The sequence below is a fragment of the Macaca mulatta genome, chromosome 4 (genome assembly GCF_049350105.2).
Source record: "Macaca mulatta isolate MMU2019108-1 chromosome 4, T2T-MMU8v2.0, whole genome shotgun sequence".
Lineage (NCBI taxonomy): Eukaryota > Metazoa > Chordata > Mammalia > Primates > Cercopithecidae > Macaca > Macaca mulatta.
The window spans coordinates 21161240-21179709 of record NC_133409.1 but is presented as its reverse complement, the minus strand read 5'-3'; the positions used below and the strand labels follow the sequence as shown (position 1 = coordinate 21179709).

The window sequence follows — 18470 nt, the reverse complement described above, 5'->3', positions numbered from 1 at the left end:
TCAGCAACATTTATAAGGTCTAGGCCTTATAACAGGCACTACTTGTATAGAGTGGAATTTCAATAATAAATAACCCATAGTCCTTGAGTTACATTCAGGAAAGAGTATAAAGTATGAGAAAACACCATTACATGATTTGGAAGATAGATCCACACAGACACTAAAGAAGCCAGAGGCCATAAGAGGCGTTGGTGTCTGGCGTTTATCTCCATGAATCTACAGCAGGAAGTAGCTCCTGCTCCAGATTCCTAGAATCCAGCCTGGCAACTAGTATACACAGAGGGTCAGAAAAAGTCTGACAATCATTTGAGAAGGCTGTCTGATATCAGAGATATTTACTTCTTGGACACCAGTATGGTCATCATCACCAATCACAACTATGGAGCATTCCCAGACACTGCTTTGCCACTTGACATACGTGTCATTTAACTTTCCAAAGTTCCTAACATAAAATTAAGAGAAAGCAGGGGAAGATGACAGCATGTCTAAACTTCCGCCTGATTAGCATCGTAAGTGGCAAGAGTTATTTTTGACTCATAATTTATTAAAGATAGTAAGAATTTCAGCACTAATAAGATCACTGGGGGAAAAAAAACCACTATTAATGGTTATTATATCTCTATGGTATATACATTTTATTTTCTATTTGTTACATTTTTCCTAAATAGCTATTACCTTTAAAATATGAAAGAAAGTAGGCAAAGAGGAAACCAGGGTGCAAAAAGGCCAGGCGATCTGGTCAGCATTACTGGTGGGCAAGAGGCAGGAACCAGGGACAGCAGGAAGACTCACTAAGCATCTTTGCACTGTTAGGGGAGAGGTTTTTTGGGTGAGGTAACACAATTATTTGATCAATGGCTAAACAGACAAGGGCCCAGCATTACTGGGATGTATTTTCATTGTTAATATGATTAAGTTAAATAGCTGCATGAGTATCCATTTTGGCGACGGGTTTCCTGGTGGTCTGTGTTGCCACACAGACCCTACAGGTACTTAGGTGCCCTACGGGTACATAATATTCTACAGGTACTCATGTACCCTACAAGTACTTTACTTTGTACACTATAAATGGTGACTGTGGAGTTGTTCTCAAGTATGATAGTAAAGAGAGGAACAAAGAGATCTAAATAAAAATTGTTACCCTGTGACTTCTCTAATTAACACTTTAATTATCTATTTTATTTCTCCTTCCAACTTAGCAGAAACTGCATGTGAAAGCCAAAGTTGTAAATAGAGTAGGAACATGTGCGAATGGTTGAGAACCCATTGGGTGGCCAAGATCCTTGAAGATCTTAGGTCAAGGGGCCAAGACATTCTATATTTTTAACTCAGCTGGGTTACTATGGAAAGCAGGTGATGTCATTAAGCGCTTGGCACAGAAAACTATGAGCTCTTCAAGTAATGTAGCAATTTGTGTAAAACGGAAAATAGAATATAAAGCCCTTGTTAAAACTTTGTAAATGACTCTCAGTTTTTCTTGACCTGACCTGACGTTTCAGGGGTTTTTCATAAACACCTGTTTTTATGCATGAATTTCTCTTTTCAAACCCTCAGCAGGTATCTAACCACTAAACCACATTAGACTATTTACACAAATAGATCATTTTTAGCTTCTGGACTCTATAATAGCAGCTAAGAATGTTCTTTTAAAATTTTTTCAAGAGGAATGAGGTACAGCAAGGTGGTGGTGGAAGGTGCCCTGACTAAACTTCTTGGCACTTTTCCCATTTCTACTCTAAAAGGATGAAGGATTAGAAGAACAGGAAAGTCAGTATCCTGCCAGACCACGGGGTGAACACATTAGCTCAGTCGCCGGTGTTTTCCCTCAGTGGGCTCTCTCGCCAACAGCTTGTCACATCAGAAATGTAACTCAGTTAAACATTAGGCCAGGGGATGTGCATAATAAACTAGTTTCCTTGCCTGAAGAATAAAACGATTGATGTGGATGACCTTTCCTGCCCCTTACCGCTGAGTCTATGAAAGAACAATAATATTCTGAATAAAGACGTATGTACCTTAAAAGAAAGTTTTGCACGAAAAACTCATAAGCAAATTAAAAACACAAATAAACTGGGAAAAATATGTGAAACCTGTATCACAGAACAGAGGTTTAAGTTACAGAAAATGTACAGGAAAAGTAGGCTAGAGAAATGGTCTAAGCTATATGAAAAGATACTCAACCATGCTTTTAGTAAGAAGAATGAAAATTACAACTAGACTGAGGTTCCAATTTTCACCTCTAAGGTGGACAAAAATTAAAAAGCTCAACAAAATCTAAAGAACATATCCTGTTGGTGATGCTGAGGGGAAACAGGGCCATGAATCCCCATTCCATGACTCTCTCTGAAAGATATTCAGGCTATATATACACCCACACACCCACAAACAAAGTTATTCACTATGAAGTATTTGTGTTAAAGATATGGAATCAACCTAAATATCCATCAATGATAGACTGGATAAAGAAAATGTGGTACATATACACCATGGAATACTATGCAGCCATAAAAAAGAATAAGATAATGTCCTTTGCAGGGACATAGATGGTGCTGGAGGCCATTATCCTTAGCAAACTAACACAGGAACAGAAAACCAAATACTGCACGTTCTCACTTGTAAGTAGGAACTAAATGGTAAGAAGCCATGGACACATAGAGGGGAACAACACACACTGGGGTCTTTCAGAGGGTGGAGGGTAGAAGGAGGAAGAGGATCAGGAAAAATAACTAATGGATACTATGGTTAATACCCGGGTGATGAAATAAACTGTACAATAAAGCCCCATGACACAAGTTTACCTATGTAACAAACCTGCACTTGTACCCATGAATTTAAAAGTTAAAAAAAAGTATTTGTATTAGCAAAAGACAGGAAATAACACAAATGTCTATCTATAGGGCAATGGTTGAAAAAACTATGGTGAATCTATACAATGGAGTACTATGAAGCTGTAAAAACGAATGCAGACTATCTTTACACAACGTTATGCAGTGATCTCCAATATAAACTGTTACATTCAATAAAACTTCAGGTTGGGTCATGAAAAACTGAGTCATTTACAAAATAAAGTATGTACATTGTGATGCCATTCACTTAAGAAGCTGGGAGGGATATAAATGAATGATACATTTTTTAATAAAAAGGATAAATCAAACCAATTTAAAAAAATAGTTACATACAGAAGGAAGGTGAAACATAGGATGGATAGGTCAGTAACAGAGGCTACCCTTCTCTGAATATTCCTTGTTTTATAAATTTGACTTCAGAAATATACAATGTTTGCTGGAGCTGGTTTATATTGGCCCTTGGTGAACGTTCAGGTATTTTGTGATCGGGTTGTCTGGAAACGGACCACACCACGGAGATCAGCAAACACATTTTCTTCACCCTGAAGTTGGTTGTTAAACATTTATCAGAACACCACAGAAAACATATGTACTTTAGGAAAGTATGAAACAAATTAAATTTAAAAAGAGCATTCCTAAAAATCAAAAGCAAAATGAAACAAACCTAACAGTGAACTGAGTGGGTAGTATTACCACATTGAATCAACTGTGTCACGTGACTTCACAGTACAGTAATGCACCTCTAGTGAAAATATCAAAAGTATTGCAAACATAATCAAACAGCTTCCATTTTTTTCAATGTTCTGGTATGAATATTAGTATTTTTATTTTGAGAAATTGTGAGCATCATGGAATAAACAAATGAACAACTATGTTACTGGCATGAGTACGGGGTTTTTAGCATGGGACCAAGGAGCTACAGATACAAGATTGAGGTCATTAAGTAAACACCTGTGGTCCTGAATGTGCATTGGCTACATCAGTAAAAAGCTATCATGTCTCTTATATTTAATGAACATCCTGTGCATACATTTCTTATCTCTGTTCACTAGAGAGAATGACCAACCCAGAAGCAATGTGCATCCCTAGGACCCAGACATCTAGGCACTCAGATTGTGGTTTCTATTTCCCACAAAAGAAACCAAGAGTCTGTGGAGAAATGTCTTATTGTAGATCTGGGCCAGGAAAGGTATAAAATATTAGAAGGAAAGAAGCTATTAAAAAAAAAAAACTACTGGGACTATGGTCAAAAGAACTCACAAGCCAACTGGAAGAGGAGAGGTTCTCACTGGCCAAAAATGGGTAAAAAATTCTGAACAACAGTAAGATTAATAAGTGCCATGAACTGAAACACACATAATACATTATAAACTCAATGTTTATAATGATACTCAAATACACACACCTCCCTCACTACACCTGTGGAGGATGCTAGGAGCAGCTTATTGTTCTAAATGCTGGTAAAGGCATTTCTCCTGCTTTTTCTATACACACTGTACTTCAGGGTAACCAAATAGTTGATGAAGGGGTGTTTTTCTTTATAGAAAATATCCTAGCTAATAAATAAAATACAAATGATAAAATCAGAATATCGCCATTTTATAACCTACAATAAAATATTGACTCTAGGCAATTACCAATGTCTGGTAACACCAAAGAGACACCAGCAATTAAGGGCCTCCTGACAGAAGTATATCATTGACTCTCTATAAAGCGTTCTTGACAAAAAATGTATTTGTGTGTGTTGTGTCTGTGTGTGAGTAAATGTGTGTATCTCAAACCTGAAATCAGGTGAAAACTCTAGATTTGCCTACCAATCTCCAGAGCAGTAAATTAAGTGATAACAAATTCTAGATAACAGGAAATTGCATGAGATAGATGACAGTTTTTCAACACATAAACTGTAAGGGAGTAAAAAGTGGCACAAGACACCTAGCGTAACAGGTACTTTAGTCCATTTTACACTGCTATAACAGAATGCCACAGACGGGGTGATATATGATGAACAGAGCTTTATTCGGCAAACAGTTCTGAAGGATAGGAGTCCAAGAGAACGGCACCAGTATCCGGAGAGAGCCTTTATGCTGTAGTATCGCATGGCAGAAGGCAGAAGGGCAAAAGAGGGCAAAAGTGTGCAAGAAAGCAAAAGGGGGCCGAGCTTGCTTCTACATAAAGCCCACTCACAACTACTAACCCATTCCCACAATAACAACATTAATCCACTCAGGAGGGCACAGTCCTCACAACCTGATCAACTCTTAAAGATCCCACTTGCCAAAACTGTTACATTAAGGATTAAGCTTCCAACACATGAACTTTGGGGAATATATTCAAACCATGACCACAGGGATATATGAATCAATGGCAATTCATGAACCTAATTTCAACGAACAATTTATCAATCAATAAAAAATATACGTGGATATGTATGTTTCTATATATATAATATAGACATGTATATATACATGTTTGTGTGTATACATGTCTATATATGTATGTGAACTACAGCATTTGATGATATTAAGAAATAGCTGATTTTTTAATATGATGATGACATTGTTTTAAAGGAAAAAGACTCCTTATCTTCTGGAAAAATATACTGAAATATTCACAGGTGAATTGATACAATATATGGGATTTACTTCAAAATCTGGAGGCGTGGTGAATGAAAGGAGAACTGAGTGACAGTGAGTTGAGATCAGTTTGAATGATAGGCATATAGGCATTTATTGTAACTATCCTCACTACTTCTATAAAAGACTAAAGTTTTCTGTAAAAAAGTTTAAAAAGCATATGAGCACAAGGAACAAAAAACAATGTAACTAATATTAACAAGCTGATGACAGAACACTGACATCAGACTACACATTCTAACTTAGAAGGCCATCATGATCACCTCAGGAGCTTTATAAAAATACAGTCTTTGAACCACCACTATCTTAATGAACCTCAAAGGCTGAAGGAATTGTGCCATTTCCCTCAGGACTGCAGAAGCGGGGAAAAGAGGTTGAGAACCACTGTGTAAACACTTTAAGGGTATAGAATATATATTATTCACCCAATATTTATTTCAACGCCTAACACTTAAGAAGCACTTAAGAAACATAAGATGAATTAATTAATGATCCACAGATGTGCAAATGAATAGGCAAGCTTAACAGTAGCTAATTGATAGATGTGAAAAAAGTCATCAGTCATATTTGATATTTTAAAAAATCACACAGGTTATAGAGTTTAAAGAGTATGGCTCTCTGTTTTGAGTGGAATGGGTTTCCTTCACAAAGCCACAGACTAGTCACTTCAAACAGCTACAAGTAAACACCCAGAGTAAAAATAGTTTTAAATACACAATTGGGTGGGGTGTGGCTAGAAAATATTCTGATTCTACAATCTGTTTTGGACAAGACAGGGCTTCTTATGTGACTAACAAAGCAAACAGCAGTCAGATTCCTTGTGCTGAAATAAGTACACTATTTTCAAAAACGGTTGAATGTCTAAGGCTTATTCAATAAGGACACCGCATTTTCCAAAACTAAAGGGGAGTATAGAATGACAAATACCCACATATATTTACATATCCCTGAAAGAGGACATACAACCTCCCAGTATGGATTTTTCTGTGTCTCTAGTTAAGTACTAACTGGAGCCAAGTCTACCGTCTAACCATGGAGAACAGTAGAATACCTCAAGCACAAGAATAATCTAATTTTAAAACTTGGAGGAGCTTAGAAACCACCTAGTCCAAACTTTCCATTGTGTTGATAAAAAAACAGACATCCAGAGAGGTTAAAGTAAAAGGCTCTGAAAATTGTTGCAATAGCCACAGATGAACAAATGGTATACATGGGGGCATAATGCTATGTATTAAGAGCTGAGAATTAGTCTTCTGAATGTTCACATGAATGACAATTAACAGGGTATCACTCTCAATTATAAGCAAATAGGAATATGTATGTGCATGTGTGTCACCATATATACACACAAAATACTAAAACATATGTTTTCAATAATTCCTTTCAAAATAAATTCTCCAACCTAGCATTCAAAAGCATCCACAAAGTTACCTCACCTACTTTTTCAAAATTGTGTCCAAATGAACCATAAGCCAGTAGAAGGCAGGTGTTTTCTCACACTTGTCTTTTGTAGTCTCCGACAGATGTAGCAGAGTACATATTATAATTACAAAAGCTATTCCATATATAATTTCCAAATGACAAAAGAATGATTATAATATAAACTTTCCTATTCTGTTATTCTGAACTGCTATAAGAAACATCTTACACATATCTATGAGTATTATACAGAGACATATATAACAGTGTAGATTTTTTAAAATATGGCAATCAATAAAAGGCTTAAAAGTGACAGGACAGAGGCAATGAGATGCCTTATCCATTTACATTTCCACAAAGGGCTATACAAGGCTTTGTTTAAAACACAGAAAGTTGCTTGCAGGGGAGGGAAAGGGAAAAGAAAAAGGACAAATCTTTATTTCATTCACTGGTCAAACTTTCAATTATTTCAATTATTGATGAGTCCTGAATTCATGCTACTTTAATTCTGTGGAGGTAGAAAAATGATGTGGCTATGCCTGTATAAGGAACTGTCTTTCTCAACCAGTTCACCTGTATAGTCAATTTGATTTTGACTCAAAATGATGAAATTTAAACAGATAAAAAATTTGGACTCTCAACTTCCCATCTTTATTAGACTTTTTAGGATCCTAAAAACTTATTTTAAAGGTTTCCCAACATTGTTAAACAGACTCTAACTACCGAAATTGACAACAATAATGTTTACTTCCATCTTTGAGGAAAAAATATTTCTAATTGGGATGATTCCTAAAGGAAACTGCAAGTTAAGCCAATAATTTTTTTTTTTAAACTGAAAGCCAAGTTTGAAGATTTTTTTCTCCTGAAATAAACACAGCAATCTTATGTAAATTAACATAATATGAGATTATCAAATTAAGGGGTTTTTGCAAACTCTACTGCAACTCTAAAGTAAATCCGAATTTAAGCAAGAAAATCTGAAGTCATTTACTGAATATAGCGTAGTGTTGTGAATGACGGATTTAAATCCTTCAGGATAATCATATTGCTAACTCAACTATCAAATTCACTCTACTATTCAAATTTCCCCTGTCTGAAAAATTTGAAGTATTTAATATGCTATCATATTTTAAATTTCTCTTATTAACTTCTGAAGGCTTACACTAAAATTCTGATATGCAAAACAGCGTATCTACATTTTCACCATTTTCTTTCTTTTGCGTAAGCCTAAAAGTAATTACGAATTGGGGTCAGTTATTTTCACAAAAATTTATGAACATTAACAGACACATTGATAACTTTATGTAATAACTCAATAATTTAGATGACAGTTTAAATCCACTACCCCTTTCAAGGAATTCTTTATCCGCTTTTGCGTGCGACCAAATATTATATAATATCAACCAAACAACATAAGAATGTGCTTTTCAAAAATAAAAAGGGGGTATCATCATTCTATCATGAACCAGCCTAAACACTAGAGTAATAACTAATAAAATAAAATCACAGAAAAAGACAGTCTCTGGTTAAAACGATTAATATATATTTAAGACAAAGGGTTTATTTTTCAATAAGAAAACAAGGAAAAGGAGGGCCCAGCCTGATCTTGTGTGCCTGCCCAATAGAACTTTCCACCATAATTAGTGCTTACCACCTTTGAGGGGAGGAGCTTAAGCTCAGGGTAACCTCATGTAGCAAGAGAAAAACAGTATAAATACCACTGAGAATGTCTGGAGAGGCACCTTCTGCACTGCTCACCTGGGCAGAGGAGGCTTCAGAAAGCTGCCAAGGCACCATCTCCAGGAACTCCCAGCACCCAGGTAAGTGTATGCTCACTGGCGGACTTTCATGTTAACTTGCTTGGAAAGAAACTTCAGTAATTTAAGTACTAGAGTTTTCTCAAGCATTAGAAGTATTAAAGTGATTTTAAAAAATGGGTTTCTACTAAAATGCACTCAGAAACTTCTTATTGCATCAGTCTATAGATAATAGTCCTAATAAAACCAAATTGTAAAAATTTGCCCTAATCTGAATTTCAGTGTATTTTGAAACTATTAGATATTTCAAGCTGTGTCAAAGATCCTGGATTATTTAATACAGACATCCAATCCTAATTTCTGTTTCTTTTGCTTTAGGTACATCATTTTATTTTTACTTGATTACCTGAGTATAGCTTCCAAAAATAACTAAGACATATATTCACATAACTAAAAAATGATCTCTCATTTATTTATGGCACATATTAAAAACATATAGGATAGGTTAAAAAAGTAGATAACTGTATAAAGAACTCATCTGTGAAACATGAGAATAACAAAATAGGTTAATAACAATGCTGTATAAAGTTATTCTTTTCTGTTTTTCAGAATCCATCTGAGAATATGCTGCCACAAATACCCTTTTTGCTGCTAGTATCCTTGAACTTGGTTCATGGAGTGTTTTACGCTGAACGATACCAAACACCCACAGGCATAAAAGGCCCACTACCCAACACCAAGACACAGTTCTTCATTCCCTACACCATAAAGAGTAAAGGTAAACTGAATTGTATATTTTGTTCTATTAACAAGTTGGTTGCTGCCTTCTATAATCTTAATAATCTCTTTTACAAAATGTATTTAACTTCGGTGTTATTTTTAAACTTCTGAATTAGCCCAAATTATTACAACAAAGTGATCTGTGAAAAAAGTAGAATAAGAATATCCAATAATTGCAGTAGAAAGGATATACTTGAAAATACAGTAGAAAGATATACCTGCAGAAAATTAAGAACTTTTGTGTGTAGAAATCTTTTTCTCAGATGCCGTTTTTGCACAAATAACTGCACGTAATCCAGAAATCTTGATCTAATCAAAATTAATAAAGTTTAAACATGTTAAGCTAAAAATAACTGCCAATTGTACAAAGAAGATAGCTGGTTTATTTAGCTGAATACTTAAACATTTACTTTAAAAACTAATTCAACTAGCTCACAAACAGACATAAAACTGAGTTTTATCAAAAATATTTCATGCTCACCCCAACAATGAACAAATGTAATTATGAGAATTGTCAAGCAGGCAAATGAAACTGCAATTCTCATAATTACTTACATATTTTTAATATAGTTTAGTGGTAAAATGCAGAGACTTAACTATAATGTACAAGCTGTGTGACCTGAGGTAAGTTACTTGTCCTCCCATGCCTTAGTTTCCTCATTTGTAAAATAAGGAGCAGCTATCTCAAGGACTGCTGCGAAGTTTAAATGAATTAATACCTGTAAAGTGCTTTAAGCGTTGCCATTACTTCTACTACTATTTCTGTTACTCCTAGTTTTACTTCTACTACTTTTAGCTACTAATATAGCCTTCAATAAGTTAACTTTCTTCTTGAATCTGCTGCTTATCTGTCCAGCTTTCTTGGTTACTCTTTGAAGAGTACTGAGATAATACATGTAAAGCACTAAGGTTCTCAAAGAAGGGCAACTTCTAGGCCTCATATTCACTAATTTTATTTAATAGCAAATGACATGACTGCCTATAAAATATCTACTGAATGATATAAACTAACTGTAGGCTTCAAATTCCCTTTCCATAATATTTTTAGTTATATATTTTATATTGTAAACAAAGCTAAGGATATTTGTTACAAACTTTAAATATTATGCTTTTGGGAACAACCATTTTGAGCAAATGAAACTTACAGAATTATCTTTTTAAGAAGAAAGATGGAATTTAAAATATTTCACAAAAGGAAACAATATTTGAAAATAAATGCATAGGTATACAACAGATACTTTCGAATGTCTCAAAATATAAATAAAAATTTTAAAAATTAAAAGCTAGTAGAGAAAAAATAAAAGACACAGGGACTTTCTGCTTTACTTGAAGCAACAAACACAATTTGAAATGCTATGACAAACAGCACTGCACTGGATTCAATAGTTTCTATGATCACAAATTCAGACTTTTTAATACCTTAATAAGAGCATAATAAACAATCTTGAATTAAAAAGAAAATGCACTATTTTAGAAGGTTAAAAATACTTTGATCTTCTCTTAATATACTCCGTTAACTTGGCTATTTTTGCAGAACAAATGAAAATATCTTAACAAATGAAAAGTTCAGGAGTTGTATTTAAACTACTAAATCCACCTTAGTCTCTTTTTAGATGGCCACTCAACTACATTATCATCCATGGCAGGCATTAATGCACTGTAACAAACACAAAAGCCCACAGTCTACACAAGTAAAACATTAAGTTGATAAAAGAAATTCAAAGAGTTACTATATAATTCCTAGGCATATCTATCCAACACAGGTTAAAAAAGAGTTCTGTCAAAACATACTAAATTATGCTGCAGAGGATTCCACAGCTGCTGGGCAGATGCACGTGCCACATTCTGACACAACCAATCACGATTTCACTTTGTGGCATTTAAACAACTTAATAGTAGTAAGTAGTCATTTTACCTTGAGGATTGTGCCACCCTAATCTTGAATGAAGAAAAATTTTTCAGATGACAACCTAGAAACAGGGGCTGTTCCCCAAGCACTCAATAGAAGTCAAATTCTTTCTTGCACTGAGAAGTTAAGGTCCCATTAAAGACAATCTTCCAAGTGACGAAGTTCGCCCTGTCACTGGAGTTCTAGCCTCGGATGATGCCCAATGCACTCATTTCCATTGACTTGTTTCTCCTCTTTAACAGTAAAACAGATTTCCAATCAGACTAAGACATCTATTTTTAGTGTGAACATGACCCTTATAATCAGATTCTGAAGCAAACCTCAATCTAACATAGTGGCATTTTAAAAAATGCACTATTTTATTCCTCCAACCCATTAAAAAATTCCATATTTGCAATATGTCAACATCCACTTATACATAATATAGTCATGTATGTACTCTACAATCAGTGAAATATTTGTTAACATATGGAAATCTTTTACATAAATTAATTTTTCTCACAGTCTTTTTCCTGATGTCATTTTCTGAAAATCCGTGGGGAAAGCTCTATGTTTTCAAATTGAAATATAACTCTAAGTAGTACAAGAAAAACCATCTAAAACAATTATTTTTCTATTTCGGCATATCTGTTTTAATGATTTGCTCTGCATTTATATACACCAAATGTTTTCCAAATCTCAGAAACATCTTTACCCTGTGCTTTCCCCATACTTATGGCCCAGTAGCATTTTTCACATCACAGGCACTATGATTTTTAGTTTAAGTTTAGTTTATCAGGTCAAGTGAACTTACAGCTCTATGAAATCAAACAATATATATTTGTATTTAGGTAAGTACTTTAATATTATTTTATGTACTTCACCCATTATGTCTAATTCTCTAGTTCTTTGTTTCAATTTTAAGTCAATAATGGAGAGTAGAAGAGTTCACAGTATATTCTGAGGCAAAAGTAAATCAACCAAAATCTAACTTGTGTTCAGCAGGGGCATGGCAGATATAAATCAGAATTAATTCTGTTTCTCTTTTATGTCTGACAGGGTAGCTTTGGCATGGAAAATTTTTATAGTTCTTAAACATTTTCTCACTTATTTTGCACTACTCTTTTTCTGCCTTTTCTGTACATGATTTTCCCAAAACAAATGTACTAAATTTACCTCCGCTGCATTTATTTTAGAGGAATTCTTCAATCCCAGCTCATTTTCATGAGTCACTGTCATGGGATAAAAGTATTATGGTGGCCATGGTTTTGTGAAACCATCTTCTCCAGCAGAGTTTTTTAAAACAAAATAAAACATATAATCTAAAACCATTTCAGACTGTTCTGTCTACATGGAATAAATGACGCTGAAATATCATGCCCCAATTCATGTTTAATGTCACTAACCATCCCCTTCTATGGGTGGGTGTGTTGGGTATGTCTTTTAGGTATAGCAGTAAGAGGAGAGCAAGGTATTCCTGGTCCACCAGGCCCTGCTGGACCCCGAGGGCACCCAGGTCCTTCCGGACCACCAGGAAAACCAGGCTATGGAAGTCCTGGACTCCAAGGAGAGCCAGGGTTGCCAGGACCACCGGGACCATCAGCTGTAGGGAAGCCAGGTGTGCCAGGACTCCCAGGAAAACCAGGAGAGAGAGGACCATACGGACCAAAAGGAGATATTGGACCAGCTGGCCTTCCAGGACCACGGGGCCCACCGGGACCACCTGGAATCCCTGGACCAGCTGGAATTTCTGTGTCAGGAAAACCTGGACAACAGGGACCCACAGGGTCCCCGGGACCCAGGGGCTTTCCTGGAGAAAAGGGTGCACCAGGAGTCCCTGGTATTAATGGACAGAAAGGGGAAATGGGATATGGTGCTCCTGGTCGTCCAGGTGAGAGGGGTCTTCCAGGCCCTCAGGGTCCCACAGGACCACCGGGCCCTCCTGGAGTGGGAAAAAGAGGTGAAAATGGGGTTCCAGGACAGCCGGGCATCAAAGGTGACAGAGGTTTTCCAGGAGAAATGGGACCAACTGGCCCACCAGGTCCCCAAGGCCCTCCTGGGGAACGAGGGCCAGAATGTATTGGGAAGACAGGAGCTGCTGGAGCCCCGGGTCAGCCAGGAATTCCAGGAACAAAAGGTCTCCCTGGGGCTCCAGGAATAGCTGGGCCCCCAGGGCCTCCTGGCTTTGGGAAACCAGGCTTGCCAGGTCTGAAGGGACAAAGAGGACCTGCTGGCCTTCCTGGGGGTCCAGGTGCCAAAGGGGAACAAGGGCCAGCAGGTCTTCCTGGGAAGCCAGGTCTGACTGGACCCCCTGGGAATATGGGACCCCAAGGACCAAAAGGCATCCCGGGCAACCATGGTCTCCCAGGCCCTAAAGGTGAGACAGGGCCAGCTGGCCCTGCAGGATACCCTGGGGCTAAGGGTGAAAGGGGTTCCCCTGGGTCAGATGGAAAACCAGGGTACCCAGGAGAACCGGGTCTCGATGGTCCTAAGGGTAACCCAGGGTTACCAGGCCCAAAAGGTGACCCTGGAGTTGGAGGACCTCCTGGTCTCCCAGGCCCTGTCGGCCCAGCAGGAGCAAAAGGAATGCCCGGACACAATGGAGAGGCTGGGCCAAGAGGTGCCCCTGGAATACCAGGCACTAGAGGCCCTATTGGGCCACCAGGCATTCCAGGATTCCCTGGGTCTAAAGGGGATCCAGGAAATCCCGGTCCTCCTGGCCCAGCTGGCATAGCAACTAAGGGCCTCAATGGACCCACTGGGCCACCAGGGCCTCCAGGTCCAAGAGGCCACTCTGGAGAGCCTGGACTTCCAGGACCCCCTGGGCCTCCAGGCCCACCAGGTCAAGCAGTCATGCCTGAGGGTTTTATAAAGGCAGGCCAAAGGCCCAGTCTTTCTGGGACGCCTCTTGTTAGTGCCAACCAGGGGGTAACAGGAATGCCTGTGTCTGCTTTTACTGTTATTCTCTCCAAAGCTTACCCAGCAATAGGAACTCCCATCCCATTTGATAAGATTTTGTATAACAGGCAACAGCATTATGACCCAAGGACTGGAATCTTTACTTGTAGGATACCAGGAATATACTATTTTTCGTACCACGTGCATGTAAAAGGGACTCATGTTTGGGTAGGCCTGTATAAGAATGGCACCCCTATAATGTACACCTATGATGAATACACCAAAGGCTACCTGGATCAGGCTTCAGGCAGTGCCATCATCGATCTCACAGAAAATGACCAGGTGTGGCTCCAGCTGCCCAATGCCGAGTCAAATGGCCTATACTCCTCTGAGTATGTCCACTCCTCTTTCTCAGGATTCCTAGTGGCTCCAATGTGAGTACACCCCATAGAGCTAATCTAAATCTTGTGCTAGAAAAAGCATTCTCCAACTCTGCCCCACTCTATAAAATGCATATGGAGGTAGGCTGAAAAGAATGTAATTTTTATTTTCTGATACAGATTTGAGCTATCAGACTCACAACCTTTCCCCCTGAAAAGTGAGCAGCAATGTAAAAATGTATGTGAAGCCCCTCATGAATTTCTAGTCAGCAGTCTTAAGGCTCTTTAAGGTTTTCTCCAATATTTATCACCAAAGAAGTCCTGCTATGTTAAAAAACAACAACAACAGCAAAAACAAACAACCATCATTAAAAAAAAAACAAAACAGAAATAGAGCTCTAAGTTATGTGAAACTTGATTTGAGAAACTTGGCATTTCCTCTTTAAAAAAGCCTGTTTCTAACTATGAATAACAGAACTTCTAGGAAACATCCAGGAGGTATCATATAACTTCATAGAACTTAAATACTTGAATATTCAAATTTAAAAGACACTGTATCCCCTGAAGTATTTCTGATGGTGCATTACTCTGAGGCCTGTATGGCCCCTTTCATCAATATCTATTCAAATATACAGGTGCATATATACTTTTTAAAGCTCTTACATAAAAAAGCCCCACAATATTGTATTGAAGTTCATCTGAATTGCAAGGTGCTTTCATCAATGAATCTTTACAAACTTTTCTATGATTGCAGAGAAGCTTTTTATATACCCAGCATAACTTGGAAACAGGTATCTGACCTATTCTTATTTATTTAACACAAGTGTGATTAATTTGATTTCTTTAATTCCTTATTGAATTTTATGTGATACGATTTTCTGGATTTACAGAACATTAGCACATGTACCTTGTACCTCCCATTCAAGTGAAGTTATAACTAACACTAAGGGTTTCAAAATTCGACTAGAAGTGGAGATATATTATTTATTTATGCTCTGTACTGTATTTTTATATTGCTGTTTAAAACTTTTAAGCTGTGCCTCACTTATTAAAGCACAAAATGTTTTACCTACTCCTTATTTACGACGCAATAAAATAACATCAATAGATTTTTACACTGAATTAATCTGAAAGCAGCAATTTGCTGTTCTCAACCATTCTTTCAAGGCTTTTCATTGTTCAAAGTTAATAAAAAAGCAGGACAATAAAGTGGTGGGTGGCTTTTACAGTTGTCATGGATATGTCCCTCTATTGGGGATGCATCTTTATTCCCACAGACCCAACCATTCAGTGTTGACTGTGAAGAGGTACCCACAAAACCACATGCAATCTGAGTCAGGGTCAAGGGCTGATGACTAGGGATAGAAAAATGACACAATCACCCCAAAGTTGTAATTTTCTCCTGGGAGGGAAAGCAGCAGGTGACAGAGAAATATGCAGTTTGAACAAATATTCTGCAGTTACTATTTATTGTCTTGACATGTTTTTAGTTATGATATTTAAAATTGTTTTGATGGCTTAAATTATACTTTAAAAAGGCAAGCAATTTTTTATGTCAATCAAAAGGCAACATTTTTTCTAAGCTGAAAAATACTACTTTTGAGCATCCATCATCCTATTAGTTGAATCAGGACAATGTGGCTCAAGTCACTGAGGTAACATACTATAAAGGCATCTATGTACTCCTTAGAGAAGCAATCTTGTATAATCCAAGCAAAGTTGTGATTGGAAAGGCAAAACTCTGGGCTCAAGATTGATGACATCTCTGCCCTCATTCTGGGTCAGCCAGTTTTGTTCCTTAAGCAACAAGAACAAAATTTCTGCTGGCAGACATTTTGTCCACCTGTCTATAACTACTACACTAATGATGACAAGTCACCAACCCTCATGCCCAAACCAGGAACAAGCAAAACTGGACTTCGATTCTAGGGAACTCACAGAATGACCCTCGTGGCAGGCATGGTAAAAGAGAGTGTAACAGCATAGCTTGGAATATGGGCAATTAGAGCCATGAAATCAGCACAAATAAAAGGACCTCTGAAAATGTAGGCAGAACCAACTTTATAATAATATTTAAGCTCAAATTAAATCCTAAGTAAGATACACAGCAAAGTACCTGCTTTCCAACTAATTCACTAGACAAACATAGTTTAACAAACATGTATTAGAAGGCCCCTGTTCACGATACTCACCCTTAAAAGCTGACATTTTATAATTGTGTTGTATAGCAGCAACTATATCCTTCCAAAAATCAAATGTTTTTTGACCATTGTTCTGCTGAAAAACAATTCCAAATGTAACAAATGCAATAATTCAGTTTTTAAGCATAGTGAAAAATGCTGGCAAACAATTACAATGCAGACAGTGCCTGACTTAAGATGGTTAGACTTATATTTTTTTTATTTTATAATGGTGCAAAAGTGATAAACATTCAGTAGAAACTTAACTTCAAGCACCCATACAACCACTGTTTCTCACTTTCAGTACAGTATTCAATAAATTACATGAGCTTTTCAATACTTTATTATAAAATAGGCTTTTTTTTGATGACTTTGCCCAACAGTAGGCTAATGGAAGTGTTCTGAGTATGTTTAAGATATGCTAGGCTAAGCTATGATGTTCAGTAAGCTAGGTGTATTAAATGGATTTATAGTATTTTTGACGTAACGATGAGTTTATCAGGAAAAAACCCCATCATAAGTTAAGGAGCATCTATATTACTATATTTTGATAGAAGTTTATATTTTAGAAAACATAATAAAGTTATCATTCTTCTAAATGTGATTTTTAAAAAGAAATCTTCCATGAAAATGACTGCTACATATACACATACATATCCCTAAAAATTAATATAGCTCATATAGCCCAAATAAAATAAAAATTTCCACTCATTATAAAGCCTAAAAATTATAGAATATTTTTTAAACACAGCAAATTCACAGTGTTATATAACTTCTGGGACATCAGAATGTGTTATATAACATACTATGGCATCAATGGGACTAAGAAGACTGACATTCTAAAACCCCAAAAGCTAGTTACTGTAGAATTCAGTGCACACTTAACCTGAATTTCAATGTGGAAGAGCTGTAAGTCTCAATAGAAGAGATGAATGAGGTTCCAAATCCAAAATGTAAATTGTTTTCATTAAGATTTTCTTTTTAATCAGACAGCAAATAAACATTACATTAAAATAAATGACCCTATGATCCTTTGCTTCCTTGGAAACGTTAACCAGTGACCTATCTAAACAAAGACAGACTACTAGATATTTATATCTAATTATACAAACTCCAAAATATTTAAAGACTGATAGCTTTGCTTGTAGTAACTACCAAAGGAGAAACTGACTCCATCTTGTGTTAATAAAGAGTTCTATAAACATACCCAAACTACTGATCAATGGAAACTTTCACAACACATAAATGTAATTCTGATTCATAAATAAAGCATTACTGTGCTCTATTATCAAAATGATAATTATTATTATTATTATTTTTGAGACACAGTCTCACTGTGTCGCCCAGGCTGGAGTGCACTCGGCTCACTGCAACCTCCACCTCCCGGGTTCAAGCAATTCTCCTGCCTCAGCCTCCCTAGCAGCTGGGCCTACAGATGCACACCACCACGCCCAGCTAATTTTTGTATTTTTATTAGAGACGGGGTTTCACCATATTGGCCAGGCTGGTCTTGAACTCCTGACCTCATGATTCACTCTTCTTGGCCTCCCAAAGTGCTGGGATTACAGGCGTGAGCCACTGCACCTGGCCCCGAAAGCAGTTATTTTTAAAAGACATATGCATAAAGGAAAGTGATTCTGACAGATAAATCTGTTTTATGCTCATAGGTCTTCAGTTGTAAGTATAAAC

At 36.9% G+C, this 18470-nt stretch overlaps 2 protein-coding genes across 4 annotated transcripts in view; one reads left to right on the top strand and one right to left on the bottom strand.

The window, feature by feature from the left end:
* The window catches only part of NT5DC1 (5'-nucleotidase domain containing 1), a 147230-nt gene that overhangs the window by 114460 nt on the left and 14300 nt on the right, over positions 1 to 18470 (bottom strand). Inside the window, exon 6 of one of the 2 annotated variants that reach the window (XM_015137316.3) lies at positions 16794 to 16875. In XM_015137316.3, coding sequence (XP_014992802.1) covers positions 16794 to 16875 — 82 coding nt within the window. 2 annotated transcript variants of the gene reach the window in all.
* COL10A1 (collagen type X alpha 1 chain) lies at positions 7757 to 15807 on the top strand. 2 transcript variants are annotated; one of them, NM_001194546.1, is given in 3 exon segments: positions 8644 to 8718; positions 9265 to 9433; positions 12771 to 15807. In NM_001194546.1, coding segments are annotated over 2 exon segments (2043 nt in total). In that variant the 5' UTR covers positions 8644 to 8718; positions 9265 to 9279; the 3' UTR covers positions 14660 to 15807.

Coding starts and splice junctions, on each gene's coding strand:
- COL10A1 (XM_077998885.1), top strand. CDS start 9,280: ATGCTGCCACAAATACCCTTTTTGCTGCTAGTATCCTTGAACTTGGTT. Junction 9,434..12,770: donor CTACACCATAAAGAGTAAAG/GTAAACTGAATT, acceptor TATGTCTTTTAG/GTATAGCAGTAAGAGGAGAG.